Here is a 19,379-nt window from a genome sequence, read left to right as displayed (position 1 = left end):
CTATTCCTAATGGAAAACATCTTAGCAATTCTGACAAAAGATTTGAGAAAGCATGGGCTGAATGAGGCCTGAGTGAGATTCTTGGCTACCAACTATCTGGGGTTATCTCAAAACTTCACCTGCCAGTGCTCTTTTCTCACTTGCAACTATAATCACGAGTTGGTCATACTTAAATCTGTGAAAAAACAACAAACTCTATTTTTCACCTTCTCACATACACGTAAAACATATTTTGGTAAATAAATTCCTTACTTTTGTAGCACATTTTCCTTCGTTTAAAATTTAAGACGGTAAAATTTTTTGAAGAATTTACTGTCAAGTTGAGCTGCATTAGTATCATAACTTCAGAATCTACTTTGCCAGTACAGGAAAGCTCTACCCGAAACACTGTTTAAAAAAGATAAGAAAAATATTTTACATTTTCTAAAAATCAACATTAATACCCCAAAATGATTCTTTTAAACATTTTAGAATTACTTATTTTTGCTGCAAGAAAACTAAAAGTAATACATTTAACTAAAGTAACTAAACAAAAGTTTTTAGAGATCTTCAGACTACCACACCTCTAGACATTAAGCATTTAATTCATTATGGACATAAAAGTTAGTATTAAAGAACAAACCAAGACATCAATGAAGAGGTAATTGTTTTCAACTTTTGCTCATTGTTTTTAATATATCACTTTGTCTCATAAGTCCTGCTATTCCAGTATACTAAAGCTGAAGGATCATAAGGCAAACCTTAACAGACACATCAGCAATAGTAACAATAGAAATTACATGATCAAATGGAAAGACAACTCACTACCAAAATGCAAGTATGTCTGCTCTTAATAAAAAGATTAAATATAAACCTGTAAATGAATCTGATAAATTGTCAGCTATCACCTTTCTCAATAGAAATTGATTTTAACAGAGAATTGTAACAATGGGATAACAGACTTCAGTGCATATAATTTTTTTCCCCAATCTTTAAGATTCTTTTCCTACAAATTTAAAATATATCATTCTACCATCTGTATGAGTGCATTAAAGATATGGGCATTTCTAAATTCCTTTACTGCCCATAAAAATTTAAGCAGCCTTCCTGTGCTTTCTTTAAGCTTAATATATGTCACTGATAACAGTGAATATGACTGCCAGAAAAAGTTTCACAACACTATTGTGGCTGATACTTTCAATTTTTAAAAATTTCCATTTCTTACAAATACCACAACTTCAAGAGCCTAAGAAGTTAGCTCAAAAGCAGTTAAATTGGTGTAAATAAGACACTTATTCATTTACTCAGACTGTACTGAGTGCCTATCCTGCGCCATACTCTATGCTAAGCATCAAGGGAATTGCTAGATAATGTAATCAGTGAAAAAAAACAGTTAAATATAAGGTTCTAAGGGGTAGGAAGAATAGAAGTTAACAAATGAAAGAAAAGAAGGTGACAGGAAAAAGACAGTGCAGATCTTGAGTCTTGCAGAATGAGTAGGATGAATAGAAAGGAGTTCACAAGCAGAAAGAGGAAAAGATGATCCCAAATACTGAGACCAGCACATGCAAAGGGTTGAAGATCAGAACTGCATGTAGTCTGGAACTGCTAGAACTCTGGGGCAAGTGCAGCAACAAGGCTAGACAGGCAGGCAGGGGCAGATGATAAAGGATCCAGGACACAAGGTGGTGAGTCTGGAATGCTCAGTTGATGGGCGTGGAAGGCACTGATGGGCTTCATGTCACAGGGTCAAATATGACTGTGCAAAGATCATCTGGGCCACAGGGTGAAATGTTGTGCCTAATCAAAGCGAAACAAGATCAGGCACAGGGACTCATGTGGAGGTAAGTACCAGCAATGCAGAAAAGGAGACAGGGAGGGCGGAGCACAGAGAGTTCCAGAAGAACAGAAAAGAGAGAATGGTTTAAGAACACAGTGCAAATATTTACAAAAATTACCTTTCACAGTATTCGTATATCTTATGCCTATCAAGTAATACACACTACACATCAGTAAACTTCTGTTTTGGGGCCATAGGGGATGCAGTTGAAAAAGTATGTTAACTCTGTCTTTGAAGAATCTTACTTACCTGATAAAGTGCGTGGAACTTCCCCCTGAACAGAAATGTTGACCTGGGGCATGTCCATTGCCAAAACATTGTCCACTTGGAATCCCAGCTTATATTCAACCTGTAAAATAGACAGAAATAAACAAAATGGACCTGTGATAACAGGAAGGATACTATCAGCTTGACTTCATTAATTAGCTCATTAATCAATGGATGAGCCTTTCATATGTACAAATAATCTAGCTATAAAAAAATCCAAATTGTCAGAAACAGTCCTAAGAATTTTCAATTGGATAAAAATTCAACCCAGTAAGCCACCCTCTATTTTAAGTCCAAAACAGGACCACCACTCTTCCATAAAACCTGCCATCTAGGGTCAGAAATCCTGCTGAGGACTATGCAGCACTGACAGAGAGGCCATGGAAAGCCAGATATGAAGAACCAAAGCGGTGAGATATGTAACTGACAGACCATAAATAGCTACCAATGCCTTCTCTGGTTGATAAATGAAAGCCAAGCTCGGAGGGCCTCCTTGTGGCTGGTGGAAGAAGGTCTGCTCTGCAGACCCACTCACACAATAAGCAGATTCCAAGGCAGATTTCTCATAGAATATCTAAGTCACATCCTCTAGTCTTGCTCTCACCAAAAAGAAAGTTCATGTTTAGATCCCCATTTGACCTCTGGATCTACTTCTCAAGTGATTCAGAATCCAGAAGGGAAGACAGGCAACCCATGAGATGTCTCTAAAACACCAATATTATCTATCCATACTTGGCCTACCCAATGTGGCTTAATAGAACCAATCAGCAACAATAATTATGGCTCTGTTGCTATGGAGAGTTCATGAAAGCAGCAGCTCTAACTGCAAAGAAATAGCTGAAATTCAGAATGGCTGCTGGCATCAAGACCTTCAATGAAGCCCTACAGCTCACATCACTCTCTGCCCTGCCCACAGGTTCTTGATAACTATGGTATCCCTCCCTCATTCAGTGGTCACAAAGGGTATCATTGGTGGCAGACTGAGATTTGCGGAGCCATGAGGCAGCAGGTTGGGAAAAGAGTGAGAAGAAAGACGTTCGATAAACCATTCTTCAAGAAACTTAACTAGAAGAATGGGAGACAGATGGTGAAGTGGGGGGTGTTCCAAAGCTTTTCTTTCTTTGTTTTTAGATGAGATATTCAAATATGTATATAGGCTAGTGAAAAAAGCTAATGAAATGGTACATAATAAAGATGAAAGAAAAGAGGGAAAGAGTATCATCCCAGATATAAGGGAAGGGATGGCCCTTATGCTTGGGCTAAGGTGGAAGGTGTTGTTACCCATGAAGAAGAAGGGCTCAGTCCAGAATTTGATTCCCCTTGGGGTTTCTCCTTTCACACTCTATTTAAAGTCTCTTAAACACTGTAGGAGTATGCAAACAAACTCTTCCTTTGCAGTTAAGATAGGTACATAAACAACTGTTAAAGGCTGTGTTTGATAACTGCCACATTCCCAACAAAGGAAATGTTCTTGCTGCAGCACATCAGTGACTTTGAGGTACCTTGGCTAGGAAGTGTTCACACTCACCTTAGCATATCACAATACCATTGCTGCCACCAGGGGGTGCTAGAGAGCCACAGCCAAGCAAGTTTGGGCAGCGAATGAGCAAGCTTTCCAGCAATACAACATCAAAGAATGCATTATACATCCCTACACCGATGCTACCTCTGAACAGGACCGTACATGAAGGGTAGGGGCACAAAAGAAATCAGCACTGCCAGCAAGAAATAGGTTTGGAACCATGATACCACGTGACTCTTAGGTAAATTAGTAACTTCTCTCAGTTTCCATAGTTTGTAAAATGAGGGTAATACATGTTATGAGGATCAAATAAGATCATTAATGCAATACACCTAACTGTTAGCCTGGCACAAGTCTCCTCTGACATCAGCGGCATCAGCAGTCATTCCAGAACAGCCACCTTATTGCCATGCTGCACTTCTCCATAATCATCAGCCCACTGCTGGCCCCAGGGATTCTGACACAAACCCTCCTGGGTCTGTCAAGAACATTGTTGCAGGCCTTCTGTTTTTTCCCCATTCTGAGAACCTCCCTATTCAGAACAGCCTCCTACACTCTCTGCCTCTTCATAAATGTCTTCCCACCTTCTCCTACAACCTTGCTTTCCTCAGAAGTCATCTGTTTCCCTGCCTATCATTCAGTTCCTGCAACACCTGACCCTCAGGGCTTAGACAGTAGGGTCAGCACTATTTAGGATCACTAGGTCCTTCCCAGACATCCCTTCCTCATGCCCTCATGCAAATCCCCTCTACTTTGAAGCTCATAACTTCTTTTTCTGAGACCGAGTCTCACTCTGTCACCCAGGGTGGAGTGCAGTGGCATGATATCGGCTCGCTGCAACCTCCACCTCCTGGGTTCAAGCGATTCTCCTGCCTCAGCCTCCCGAGTAGCTGGGACTACAGGCACACGCCACTATGCCCAGCTAATGTTTGTATTTTTAGTAGAGACGAGATTTCACCATGTTGGCCAGGATGGTCTCGAATTCCTGGCCCCAAGTGATCCACCTGTCTTGGCCTCCCACATTGCTGGGATTACAGGTGTGAGCCACCGCGCCCAGCCGAAGCTCACAGCTTCTACTCATAATGGCTACTTCTCATGCCATCAACACCAATGACCCACACAGGACTTGCAGAGGCCTTGGTCTCCTGCCATGTTCTCCCTGGCTTCAATATTCAGTATTCAATATCCTGACACGCTAAAGAATTACTTCATAACCAAAACAAATGCAAAAATGCCATTCTATCAAAGATCCCATCACCACCTCTGATTCCTACAAAACCAGTTCTCTGATTCCATCACTCCAAGTCAGCCAACATTTATGAGGCACATTTATGAGCCAGGGGCTGTGTTCATAGCAGGATGCAGCAGCCAGTTAAAGCCACTTCCCTTCTCTCCAGTATAGCCATGAACACCTAGTTTCATGTTCTCCACAGCTCAAGCCCTAAAGAAGGCAACATTACTGACAGTCATACTGGCACCTTCAGCTGGTTCACTCCTTCCAAACCCTCAAAGGACAGCTCTAGCATCCTGACCACCCCTTACTCTACTCCTGCCGCTCAGCACTGCTGAAGGAAATCCATTCTACAGAGAAGGAGCTCTTACACAACAATGACCTCCAGTCTCAGGGGAGGCCCTTAGTTCCCCTTAGCAATCCCTTCCTCACTGACCCTCTCTTCCCTAATCTTATTCCAACCTTACAGGCCTTCCCCACCTCCTCACACTCAATGTCCTTGTCCCTTTCCACTAGCACAGAGGAACCCCATTTCTGTCTTTCTTTTCAACACCCCGGCAGATCTATTAGAGCATCTATTCTTTTCATTCTAGTCCCAAGGAGAGGTCCCTTTTCCTCTCCAAATGTAAATCCTTCTCTCCTAGTACACTAGGTTCTAGCCCATTTCACCACTGATGGGATATCTTAATCGTCAATTTCTCTCACTCTCTTTTACCTTCAATCCCTCCCAAGTGTCCAATTACCTACTAGGCAAATCTACCTAATTATCCTACAGCCTTCCAACTTAACAAATTCAAAGCCACACTTACTATTTCCCCAGAAACTTCCTGTCTCCTTTATTCTAGGTCTCAGTTATCACAAGGAGAGAAGCAGCAGACCAGAGACCAGAACCCCAAAGTAAGCAGAGAGGGTCTGGCAAAGGGGTCCAGGGCCCTAACTGCAGTTAAAAAAGCGGGTAAGACTGGTAGCTGAGCATCTCAGTGTGGCAAGATGAAAAGGAGGAGAGAAGGGAGGGAAATGAGGCTGTGAGTGTAGCTGGCCAGTGAGGGTACAGGGAGAGGTGCAAAGGGCTGAGGAGGAGATCTGAGAAGGCAGCCCCTTTGGTCGTATCAGCAGCTTAGAGGAATATGAAGCATGAAACTGTGGATGCCTGCTTGCTGGCTCCTTTTCTGAGGAACTGTCAAAAAATCGGAGGCATTCACAAGGTAGTTCTCTTTTCCCTCTGCAGTCTTTAGGATATAAATTTTAACACTGCAGTTTCTGGGATTAGAGAAGAAATTGCCAATTATTGAAGTCAAATTTTCTCTAGTTTGGCATGTATCAATCTGTAAGGACTCTCACTTGCCAATCATCCTTTAAAGAAACAGATTTGCTCAAAAGTTAAATGTACACTCTACTGGGACAAAGAAATTTGAACAGCAGTTGTTTATCAGAATGTACAGTGAGCCAAAATACTTCAGAAAAGAAACTACAGGCCAGGCGTGGTGGCTCACACCTGTAATCCCAGCATTCTGGGAGGTCAATGCAGGTGGATCACTTGAGGCCAGGAGTTCAAGACCAGCCTGGCCAACATGGTAAAACCCTGTCTCTACTAAAAATACAAAAATTAGGCGGGCATGGTGGTAGGCACATGTAATCCCAGCTACTCAGAGGGAGACTCAGTCTCAAAAAAAAAAAAAAAAAAAAGAAAAGGAAAAAAAAAAAGAAACAGGAAACTACCAAAAATATAAACATTTGAATAAACTGAAAAATAAACATTTTTGCTTATGTTCCCTTACTTGGAAACAAATGGCAATTACAAATAGGAAGCTGGTAAGTAAAGCCATTTCCTTCTGGAACACACAGAGTACAGATTTAAAGTGAATACACTTGTCTACAGCCAAATAGCCTTTTAATTTCTCTGAACTTACTAGAAGTAATGCCTTTCTCATAGAAACCTCACTCTGCAAAGGACACAGCCGCTGACCTCCAGCAGTGCCTGCTAGAACTCTGGACAAGTTCCCTGCAACTCCTAGAAAATGATGACGAATTCCTGAAAGCAGAGAACAGCCATGGGGTGAGGGTGGGTAGTGGGAATATTCTGCTACATTCTGGCAAGTTTTTGCTTTTCGGATATCTAAAATAGCTACTGACGGCCAGGCGCGGTGGCTCATGCCTGTAATGCCAGCACTTTGGGAGGCTGAGGTGGGTGGATCACGAGGTCAGGAAATCGAGACCATCCTGGCTAACACAGTGAAACCCCGTCTCTACTACAAATACAAAAAACTTAGCTGGGCATGGTGGCAGGCGCCTGTTGACCCAGCTTTTCGGGAGGCTGAGGCAGGAGAATGGTGTGAACCCAGGAGGTGGAGGTTGCAGTGAGCCGAGATAGCGCCACTGCACTCCAGCCTGGGTGACCGAGCGAGACTGTCTCAAAAAAAAAAAAAAAAAAAAGCCACTGACACTTAACAGACACAGTTACATGTTTTTCCTGGACATTGGGGAATGTTCTAGAATACAGAAGAAACCAATTATCTGTTAAAGCCTCTCAGTAGCCTGCTTTTAAGTGTGTGGTCTTGTGAAAAAGAAGCAATACCAGAGTTCTACTCCCAACTCAAAATGCAATTAACACAATGGTCTTTCCTGACCACTCACTAAGGCATGTGTGACCTATGCCCTAAGAGTAAGACAGCTTCAAGCCTCTGAAGAGACCACAATCTGTGCAGCAAGACAAAACAGTGTAAACACTGAGAAACACTATTACCAGAAGCTGTGATATGTGAAACTAATGTTAAAATATCTACGATGTTGAACTGACATATACCAGGGAGCCTGCAGATCTCTGGAAGCAAGTATTTCGTCTTCTGGCAAAACCTTAAAAAGCAAGAACTGAGGGTTTCTGATAAAGTATTAGAGCTTCAGAGCCACGGCCTTCTTTCTGAAAGTTCATGATTACACCTCAGGGTTAAATGATCAGGTGACAAACCCTTCATCAAGCCTCCCCTGCCCTCATGTGTGACTTTCCCATTTCAGGTCATCTCTACCTTCTGCTTCCTCTAACCCTACTTCTCCTACCTTAAGCAAGTCCCTTTCCAAATCTGGGTCTTAATTTCCTCATAGGAACTGATCAATAACCAAAGTACAACCATATAATAATAAGTAATACAGCCATTTGAAGGGGGAAAAAGTACAACTCTGTATCAAGTGACAGAGATCCTTGACCAGGATATTGTTCAGTGCTCTGCAAACTGCAGAAAAGTATGTGGTATGTTAGTTGTTGAAAGATGTATATATACATATACACACGGATGCTTATATATACACGAACTATTTCTAAAGGAAAGACAAGAATCAGGCAACAGTGGCTGACTCAAGCAAGGGGAACTAAGTGGCTGGACTGCTCAGGGATGGTACTAGAAGGTGTAGGGGACTTATTTTTCACTGTATACCCTTTATGCTTTTTAAATTTTTACAATGTGCATATATTATCTACTCATAAGATTAATTTTTAAAATAAATAAACGTAATCAACTGTGCTAAAATCACCAGAGATTATTACCTAGAATTGGCAACTGCAATAGTGGCTGAAGCTTGAAACTAGATTAACACAGACATATTTCCTTAGTTTTTTACTAAAAAAAACACAGTAAGATGGTTACTTTCCTCTAACTTTTATACCTGTTACAGATGAACTTGTGAAATCAGTTTAGGTTTATATTCAACCCACTCATTTTTCCAAACTTATAACCTCAATCTATTACGAGTAAAATATCTGAAAAATCCCATTTGTACAACTACTGTCAAGTGTACCCAGCCTATATGTTTTCACACTTCCAGAAATAGGAAAGTCACCACTCCTAAAGCCGCACATCCCAACTCTGAAAAGCCCTAACTGCTCAGAAGTTCCCCATTTGTTGAGCTGGGCCCTGTGGCTTCTACCTGCACATCTCTTCTGCAGTAAGTACCACGTGCTATACCAAGCACAGAGGATACCCTTTAAGGTGCTCAGCAAGTAGGAGGGAGAAAGAAAAGAAAATCAACTATTACAATGTTCTTAAAGTATAACTAGGGCTATGAGAGAGGAGAAGGGCACTGTGCAGACAGAAAAGGGCACCTGACACAGCTGGAGGAGAGGTGACACCAGGTCACAGCTTTATGAAGTAAACAGGAGTTATTCAGGTAAAGAATGAAGAAAGGGCATTTGTGGCAAACAGCAGCACTGTGAGAGATCACAGGGCATTCATGAAATTCCAAAACAGACAAAAATGACACTAAATGACTGGCTAGATAAGAGGCAGAAAAGAAAGGCCGAGACCAGATCATAAAAGCCTCCTACAAAATCAAGAGCTTTATTCCGGTAGCAACAGAGAAGCCTAAGGTGGCTTTGTGGAGGGTGCAACAAGAGGTCAGTCCAGAGGAAAGGAGACCAGTTAGAAGACCACTTCTGAATCCAGCAAGAAACAATGAAGGCCCAAACTAAGGGTGAGGCATTGGGTTACAAGAGAGGTAGGAAACGAATTTAAGATGTAATTATTAGAGAGAATCAACTAGATTTAGAAAGTGTAGGAGAAGGAAACTAGGATCCCTTCTACATTTCTGGCCTGGACATGTAAATAAATGGTCATACCCTCCAAAAAAATCAGGAAACTTCTGCCTCACAAAGAATATCATACCAGCAGTGGCAGCCCAAATGTGCACTAATGATATTTATACCTGCCAAAGAGGTAACTTAGGAATTATGCGCTATAAAATAATGTGAATGATATAGGAGTACAGTTACAGTTACGTCAAGGCTTCTCCTGACCCAAAATGTACCATGCTAACCCTGCTTCCCCTTCAAACATATATATTCACCTGAGCCCCTCCTACCTGCTCTCTCCCACTCCAACTTCCCCCTGTAACAGGCTCCTAAGACTCAGACACCCATTACCAGCAACATCAGGGCCCTGAGCTCACTCCAAATAACAGTGTATTTTAACTGTTTTAAAGGAATCAGTAAAAGGTTTTATTTTGTTCAGTCCTGACTGCCACTTCCCACATTGCCTTTGTACTCACAAATCACTACCCATACACTTGCCCAGGAAACCTCTCATATCAACATTCTTTTTTCCTAAGTGTGCCCAGAAATATTCACACTCTGTTCAAAGTCAATAGAAGTACCTAGAACTGAATTCTCTAATAAACCTTTCATCATTTTGAAATACATTATTTGTTTTTATATGTATCAACATCAAAGGTAAGAATAATAACAAGGAATTAGCTGTCAACTTTTTGGAGAATATAAGAAGCTTCTCTGCCTGAAAGATGTTCATAGAAACACTGGACCTCAGAGTTGCAAGGGAGCTTAAAATTCAGTAGCAACCACTCCACAAATACTTGAATTCCTTCTATAACAGCCTTATTGTATGGTTATCCAGTGTAGGTCTGACCTCTTCCAGTGAGAGGAAACACACTACCTTCACCACACCACAGGCTGAAATATGAAACTAGTTCCAAAAACAGATACAAAAAGTAGTGGTTGAAAGGATGATGAGGAATGAGATTTTTTAAAAGATAGTTTCAAATTATCTCCCCACAAATTACTTACTAATTATAAAGTGAAAAACTTGACAGGGGAGAAATCTGGTGACGAGAGTGTTCGGAGTTACCACCACCAGTCATGGGACAAATTGGCACCTGTGCACTGGGAAGGACAGCACCTTTGTGGTATCACTGCCACAGAGATATTCGTGAATCTAATCATGAGGAAACCTCAGACAACGCAAACTGAGGGGCATTCTACAAAATAACTGGTCTGTAAGTTTCAAAAATGTTAAGGCCAAAAAACACAAAGAAAGCCTATGGAACTGTTCCAGACTGATAGGGAACTAAGAGACACCAACTAGTAAAAAATTAGCTATGAAGAACATTGTTGTGATAATTGATAAAATGTGACTACTGTGGATTAGATAACATCATAATGTCAAATTTCCTGGTTTTGATCATTGTACTTTGGTTGTATAAAGAATGCCCTTTTTCTTAGAAAATACACACTGACATATGGGGAGGGGGAGGGAAAGGGAGATTGGAAGGCAAACAAGTATACTTAAAATGTTGGTATTAGGAAATGAAGATCAAAAATAAGCACTTATTCACTGGTACATTTGGCAGTATCTTTCAAAGTTTTAAAGAAGACGCACACTTTCAAAGTTTTAAAGACGCACACACATTGGCCTAGCCACTTCTTCGCAGTAATTTACTATTCAGAAATAAGGCCACAAGTGCACAAAAACTTCTGAACAAAGATGTTCTTAACATATTTATATACATACACACACACATATATATGTACATATACACACACAGGGATACACATTAACACACATTTTTTTGTTTCCATATTCATCAAAAGCAAAGATTGAAACATTTTTAAATAAAAGAAATAGCAAAGGTAGAAACATCAATAAAAGATGAACTACCAATTGTTTTCATCCTCCCATTACCTGGATTTTGCCTATAAAATGAAATGAGGGAAACTGTGTAATGGTGAAGGGAAGCATTGTTTGAAATAATAAAATGCTATTAAAAATCCATGTGTCCCATCAACGAGGTACTTTACAGATAGCAATATAGCATACATCCATACAATATCATATTATAAAACCACTAAAGAGAACGAGTGAGAGAAAAAGAAAGATGCCTAGATAAGTTATTCTGTAGGGGAAAAAGTACTGTTCAACATACGTGTCTAAAAATCCCTTTTTTGTTTAAAAGGGAAAAAAGGGGACCTTGAAGAAGTTATACCAAACTATAAAAATTACTTCTGAGTATAGAACTACGAAGTCTTAACAGTTCTTTTTCTTTTTTTTTTTTGAGACGGAGTCTCACACTGTCGCCCAGGATGGAGTGCAGTGGTGCGATCTCGGCTCACTGCAACCTCTGCCTCCCAGGTTCAAGTGATTCTCCTGGCTCAGCCTCCTAAGTAGCTGGGAATACAGGTGCACGCCACCACACCTTGCTAATTTTCGTATTTTTTAGTAGAGACGGGGTTTCACCATGTTGGCCAGGGGGGTTTCACCATGTTGGCCAGGATGGTCTCGATCTCCTGACCTTGTGATCCACCCGTCTCAACCTCCCAAAGTGCTGGGATTACAGGTGTGAGCTACCACGCCAGGCCTAGTCTTACAGTTCTTAAAACATTTCTGTAATATTTGAATTTTCCCAATAATCACTGTTGTTTTCTAAGTAGAAAAAAATGAAGATTTTAAAAAATCTATATTAAAGTGGCCAATTTAAATAACTTGCAGCAAATATTATGACAGACACTATTCTATAATACTTTTTTAAAAAACTCTACAATAGGTATTCTTATTTATAGTAGCAAGACTATTTTTATTTCCTAAATAAAATCCTATTCAAAAGCCTATATACAAAGCTGATAAAAGAAACTGAAGTTGGCTGGGTATAGGAGGCACCTCCATGCTCAGCCTCCGACTCTCTGACTTAGGAGAAAACTTACCATGTTTGAGGGACCCAGGCAGTTAGAGGAAATGTGAAGAATTCAGCAACAAGTACCCCAGGCAAGAGATTCTTAAGTGATTGGGTTTAGCCCTTATGGGTAAAGAAGCCTCACCACAGGACACATGGGTGGCTGCATCTGCTGTACCTTTCTTACACCGTTTCTCCACGAGTGGGAGAACTGTATCCATTCTGTCCAACATGTCTAAGAATCCTATCTTACCAATCCCCACCCCTACACCCATATCGTTTCACCACAGCAGCACAGGCATTATTGGGCCCAATTGTACCCTTTTCAAGCTAGGTCTGGATCTCTGTTTGAAGAGCCTAAAAGGATGTAAGTGTTGTGTCATGTGCTAATCAATTAAATGATAGCCACCTTCGTTTCAAAGGATTCGAGAAATTTTAGAGGAATAGGCCAAATATTTGAAATATAAATTTGAAAAGACTCAGTACTATTATATCACATCACCAGCGGACCCTTTGGTACAGATGGCAGCCCAGTCCTCAAACACAGCCCTTGCCTCTGTGGCTGGGTGACCCTGTCATGATGTCCGTGGTTAGCCACTCTCTTACCTTGGACTTCGCATGCCAGGTGAAGTGCAGGAAATTTGTCTCACTGGGTACTAACAGATTAAAGGATAGAGCGTAGTGACTAATAAGGTCATTTCTCACATAATAAAGTTCTGCATCGAGACCTAGAAAAAAATAGGAAAAAAAAATTAAACACTTAAAATACCCTCAAAATCATCCCTATCAGTATTTCAAATACAAATAATACAGTGAAGATAATATTGATAAGCAAATGAACATCACAAATGGCCCTAACATGGGCTGCCTTATGAAGCAAGAAAGACACGGGGTTTTGTCATCATCAAGAAATATGAAGAAATTGAGACTTGAAACAATTAAGCAGTTATCCAGCTGAAAACAGGTGTGCTAGAATTAGAACTCTGGCAGGCACTCTGTCTTCTGAGGGCCAGTGTGATGCGCTTTCTTCTGGACACAGTGCTTCTTAGAGTAACAGCTACAAAGAAATGCCCCTTCCCCAAAAAATTTACGTAGACTTAGGAAGGGAGATACAAAATGAAAGGGAGAAAGGCGCCTCGGATAAAACATAAGCCTGAGCCAAGCCTCAAGCCCCCAGCCAGAGATGACCTCCGCCTCCTCTGACAACACAAGGTCCTTGCTGTTCTGATAGTATTTACCATGGTACACACTTGCACCAGGTGTTCTGCAGGCACATGCTGTCTTCCCTACCAAGACTACAAAGGGAAGAACACTATGTTTTTCACGGTATCTGCAGGACACAGCTCTCTGCACAAAACATAAACACTTCTTAACCAAGAGGTTAGTACTATAGACAAAACAAAAATAAATGAAAAGCTTGGAATGCTGGAGAAGTGACTCCGAAGTTTCACTCACTCCCATACCATCTTCTCAACCAGGGCACATACAATCTTCCAAACATATCAGGCTCTCAATTTTGTCACACCCTTTTATCCTACCTGTATTTAATATTTTTCTTTAAAACTCATTTGACTTGTTAAAATAAAAATTTGTAAGGCAAAATTTAATCACTACTTTTCAGTGGCAAATCAACAGTTACTGTTTTAAAAAAAAAGTTATCAAAAAACAAAAGAAAAACAAAACAAATGTACTAAATTCTAGCTCAATTCTGGTGCCTACCAAGAAGGCAGTGAACTTGAGCCTAGCTCATTGTTTATAAAAAGGGAGGAGGGAGGTATAATCAAGTGTTTGAGAAACGTAAAAAAAAAAAAAAAAAAATTCACAAAGAGGATTTCTCCATGATCATCCAAGGAACTGAAAGACTAAAAGCAGGGAGTAACTTTCTCTTGGATTGATTTACTGTTATTTAAAGTTCTATCCAGGCGTCCCTCTAGTAATACATGACATATATATTCCACAAGTTAAAGGGGGATAGAGACTGAGGAGAACAGCCAAAATGCAAATTTCACATTTACTGAGCCGGCACTATGGGGTCTGAAACCTCACAGTATGCAGAGAGGTCAAGATGGAGATCTCATACCTCCTAAGAATATAGACCTAGAAACAAATCACTCTCCTACAGGTATTTATCCTGTAAAATTAGTTTTCTCGTTTCTGAACTAGATGTAATAAAATCATTAATGCAGAAACGAGATTTAAGGCATGCTACACAGGTGAAAGCTGCTGCACTTGTACGGTCCAGCCCTACAGGGCCTGTGGGTTTTTCTCCTCATGTGCAGAGCCCAGAGATCGTAGAAATAAAGACACAAGACAAAGAGATAGAAAAAAGGCAGCTGGACCCGGGGGACCACTACCACCAAGATGCGGAGACCGGTAGTGGCCCTGAATGCCTGGCTGTGCTGTTATTTATTGTATACAAGGCAAGGGGGCAGGGTAAGGAGTGTGAGTCATCTCCAATGATAGGTAAGGTCACACGAGTCACATGTCCAATGGACACGGGGCCCTTCCCTATTTGGTAGCTGAGGCGGAGAGAGAGAGAGGGGACAGCTTACGTCATTATTTCTTCTACGCATTTCTTGGAGAGATCAAACACTTTAATACTTTAACTAATTCTGCTACTGCTACCTAGAAGTCAGAGCCAGGTGTACAGGGTGGAACATGAAAGTGGACCAGGAGCGTGACCGCTGAAGCATAGCATCGCAGGGAGACGTTTAGGCCTCCAGATGGCTGCGGGCGGGCCTGACTCATGTCAGGCCTTCCTCAAGAGATGGTGGAGCAGAGTCTTCCCTAACTCCCCTGGGGAAAGGGAGACTCCCTTTCCCGGTCTGCTAAGTAACAGGTGCCTTCCCAGGCATTGGTGTTACCGCTAGACCAAGGAGCCCTCTAGTGGCCCTATCTGGGCATGACAGAGGTCTCACACTCTTGTCTTCTGGTCACTTCTCACCATGTCCCTTCAGCTCCTATCTCTGTATGGCCTGGTTTTTCCTAGGTTATAATTGTAGAACAGAGATTTTTATAATATTTTGGAATAAAGAGTAATGCTACAAACTAATGATTAATCATATTCATATATAATCATATCTATATTCTATTTCTAGTATAACTATTCTTATTCTATATATTTTCGTTATTATACTAGAACAGCTTGTGCCTTTGGTCTCTTGCCCTGGCACCTGGGCGGCTTGCCTTCCACAGCACTAGCTGGGTAGCATTGCTTTTATTTATCCTAAAAAAGATACTGAAAGCAGAGACAGAAATGTAGACCCTTCTACAAAAGCCTCTCCCTGCTGGCAGGAGTGTTAGCAAATATCCAGGAATGGAGGATTGGTGGTGTTGGAGAAAGGGGTTAGATGAAAAATTGTAAATAATTTAAATTTGTCTTTTTTTCTTAAGTCTGGGCCTTAGTATAGTTTAGATAGGTGCTGTTTACTTAGAAATATATGTCAGATAAATAAAAAGAAGAAAATTACATGAGGCAGTATTGACATGAGACAAACTAGAACTCAAGTTGAAAGGATTTCATATTAAATGTATTAATATAAAATTTATTGAGTTCATATTAATAAAAAACACAAGAAGACACGTAGTACAACTGAAAAAAAGGGCTTCAAATATAGAAAGCAAAAACCAACAGGACAAAAAGGCAAAAAGAAACACACAAATCCACAATCACAATTGGAAACTAACATCCTCTCAGAAATCAAAAGATCAAAACAGTCGGGCATGGTGTTACACCTGTAATCCCAGCTCTTTGGGAGGCTGAAGCGAGAGGATCAGTTGAGGCTAGGAGTTCGAGATCAGCCTGGGCAACACAGCAACAATCCATCTCTATATAAAACTTTTTTTAAATTAGCTGGGCGTGGTGGTACACACCTGTAGTACTAACTACTCAGGAGGATGAGGTGTGAGGATGGCTTGAGCTCAGGAATTTGAGGTTACCATGAGCTATGATCACACCACTGTACTCCCGTCTGTGTAACACAAGACCCTCTCTCTTTAAAAAATAAAAAGATCAAAACAGTTACAAATTGAGTGTGGACGTAGATGATTTGAACATATAATTATGGGACATGAAAAAGTGAGGGGGGATTAATCATGAATTAGACCACATGCATTTAAAATTTTTTATAAATATGAAAACAGATTCAAACCAAAATCATACAGCCTACCTTCCCTGATGAAATACCATATGATAAAGAGATTAACTATAAGGATGAAGCCAAAAGAGCATTATTTGAAAAGATTAATAGTTAAACCCTTCACAAGATTGATCAAGGGAAAAAGAGAAAAAAAAAACCAAACACAAATTACCAATACTAGGAATGAAAATGAAATATTACTACAAATCCCATAGATGTTAAAAAGATAAAAAGATTATTATAAACAACTTTGACAATAAAATCAACAAATTAGATGAAACAGAAGAACCCTTTACCAACATAATTTACCAAATTAAAAGAAATAAAAATTTCAAACAATTAAAAACCTATCCCAAAAGAAAGCCCCAGGTCCAGATGGCTTCATTAGTGAATTCTATCAAACATTTAAGTTAGACACAACACCAATCTTACATAAACTTTATCAGAAAATAGTCGAAGAGAATACTTCCTAACTCATCTGATGAGGCCAGCAGCATCATATTGATACAAAAAACTTACTAAAACATTATGAGGAAAAAAAAATTACAGAACAACATCCCTTACGAACATAGATTCAAACATTCTCCACAAAATATTAGCAAATTCAATACAAGAATACATAAAAGGATTAACACATCATGACCAAGTATATATGAAAGGTTAACCTTTTAAAAATCAGTATAATTTACCACATTAACAAAATAAAAACCCGTATTATCTCAATAGATACAGAAAAAGCATTTGACAAAATTCAAAGCCTATTAATGATAAAAACTGTCAACAAACTAGGAATAGACAGAAACTTACTCAGTTTGGTAAAGAACATTAAAAAGAACTCTACAGCTAATATCATACTCAATGGTAAATTATTAAATCCTTATTCCTAAGATCAGAAACAAGGCAAAGATGTCCACTTCCACAACTTCCATTTAGCCTTGTACTGGAGGTCCTAGCCAATGTATTAAGACATAAAAAGCACAAGGATGGAGTAAAGCTGTCATTGTTCACAGATGACATAATTGTATGTATAGAAAACACTGTGAAATCTACTAAAATACTACTAAAACCAACTAGTGAATTTAGCAAGGTCTCAGAATACAAAGCCAATACTTTAACATCAATTGTACTTCTATATTAGCAACAACTAGAAAATAAAACTTAAAAAATCAATACTATAACATTAAAAAACACCAGGGACCTAGGAATAACTCTAAAGCTATGTAAGATCTCCACACTGAAAATCATAAAACATGGCTAAGAAAAATTAGAGAAAACCTTAAAAAGTGGAGAGACATACTGTAACATTCTCCTTAGATAAGCCTCAATACTGTTAAGATGTCAAGTCTCTCATATTGATCTGCAGATTCAAAGTAATCTTAATCAAAATCTCAATAGATTTTTTGAAAAGATAAATTAATCATAAAATTTACATGCCAACAACAATCTTTAAAATGAAAATGCCAGCCGGGTGCGGTGGCTCACGCTTGTAATCCCAGCACTTTGGGAGGCCGAGGTGGGCGGATCACGAGGTCAGGAGATCGAGACCACGGTGAAACCCCGTCTCTACCAAAAATACAAAAAATTAGCCGGGCGTGGTGGCGGGCGCCTGTAGTCCCAGCTACTTGGAGAGGCTGGGGCAGGAGAATGGCGTGAACCCGGGAGGCGGACCTTGCAGTGAGCCGAGATTGTGCCACTGCACTCCAGCCTGGGCGACAGAGCGAGACTCCGTCTCAAAAAAAAAAAAAAAAAAAGAAAATGAAAATGCTTGGAAGAGGAACAAGGCAATTCACCTTTAGTATTTTCAACAAGCAATGTAAAGCAACTAAATGCATAAATATACGGAGAAAAAAAAATCTTGAAATGAAAATTAAAACCACAAAAAGATACCACTTCATTCCAGTTAGGATGGCTATTATACTGCTGGTAGCATTATAAACTAGTACACCATTATGAAAAAGACTTTAGAGGTTTTTTTTTTTTTTTTTTTTTTTTTTTTTTAAGACGAGTCTTGCTCTGTCGCCCAGGCAGGAGTGCAGTGGCGCAATCTCAGCTCACTGCAAGCTCCACCTCCCGGGTTCACGCCATTCTCCCGCCTCAGCCTCCCAAGTAGCTGGGTCTACAGATGCCCGCCACCATGCCCGGCTAATTTTGTTTTCATATTTTTAGTAGAGACAGGGTTTCACCGTGTTAGCCAGGATGGTCTCGATCTCCTGACCTCATGATCCGCCCGCCTCAGCCTCCCAAAGTGCTGGGATTACAGGCGTGAGCCACCGCGCCCGGCCTGACTTTGGAGGTTCTTTAAAAAATTAGGCCGGGCACAGTGGCTCAAGCCTGTAATCCCAGCACTTTGGGAGGCCGAGGCAGGCGGATCACGAGGTCAGGAGATCGAGACCATCCTCGCTAACACGGTGAAACCTCATCTCTACTAAATATACAAAAAATTAGCCGGGCGTTGTGGTGGGCGCCTGTGGTCCCAGCTACTCGGAGAGGCTGAGGCAGGAGAATGGCATGAACCCAGGGGGCGGAGCTTGCAGTGAGCGGAGATCGCGCCATTGCACTCCAGCCTGGGGGAAAGAGCGAGACTCCGTCTCAAAAAAAAAAAAAAAAAAAAAAAATTAAAAGTTAAGGCCAGGTACAGTGGCTCATGCTAGTAATCCCAGTGTATGGGAGGCCGGGACCAGAGGATCACTTAGGCCCAGAAATATGAGACCAGTATGGGCAACATTAGCAAGACACTGTCTCTACAAAAAATGTTTACAATTAGCCAAGCATGGTGGTGTATGACTGTAGTCCTCATTACTTGGGTGGCTGAGATGGGAGGTTGGCTTGAGCCCAGGAGTTCAAGGCGGCAGTGATCTATGATCATGTCACTGCACTCCAGCCTGGAAGATAGAACGAGACTGTGTGTGTAGGGGGAAAAAGAAGAACTACCATATGATCCAGCAATCGCACTAC

General features: G+C 40.6%; 1 protein-coding gene across 2 annotated transcripts in view; it reads right to left on the bottom strand.

Annotated features, from left to right (window-relative positions):
• The window catches only part of RYK (receptor like tyrosine kinase), a 92,739-nt gene that overhangs the window by 52,800 nt on the left and 20,560 nt on the right, over positions 1 to 19,379 (bottom strand). For both annotated transcript variants that reach the window (XM_030816806.1, XM_030816805.1), the window contains exons 2-4: positions 12,892 to 13,013; positions 2,069 to 2,168; positions 253 to 387 (exon numbers count right to left, since the gene is read on the bottom strand). In XM_030816806.1, coding sequence (XP_030672666.1) covers positions 253 to 387; positions 2,069 to 2,168; positions 12,892 to 13,013 — 357 coding nt within the window. The remainder of the gene's footprint in view (positions 1 to 252; positions 388 to 2,068; positions 2,169 to 12,891; positions 13,014 to 19,379) is intronic.

The sequence above is a fragment of the Nomascus leucogenys genome, chromosome 8 (assembly GCF_006542625.1).
Source record: "Nomascus leucogenys isolate Asia chromosome 8, Asia_NLE_v1, whole genome shotgun sequence".
Taxonomy (NCBI): domain Eukaryota; kingdom Metazoa; phylum Chordata; class Mammalia; order Primates; family Hylobatidae; genus Nomascus; species Nomascus leucogenys.
Note: the sequence above shows the minus strand (reverse complement) of the source record. Positions and strands in the feature narration are given on the sequence as shown.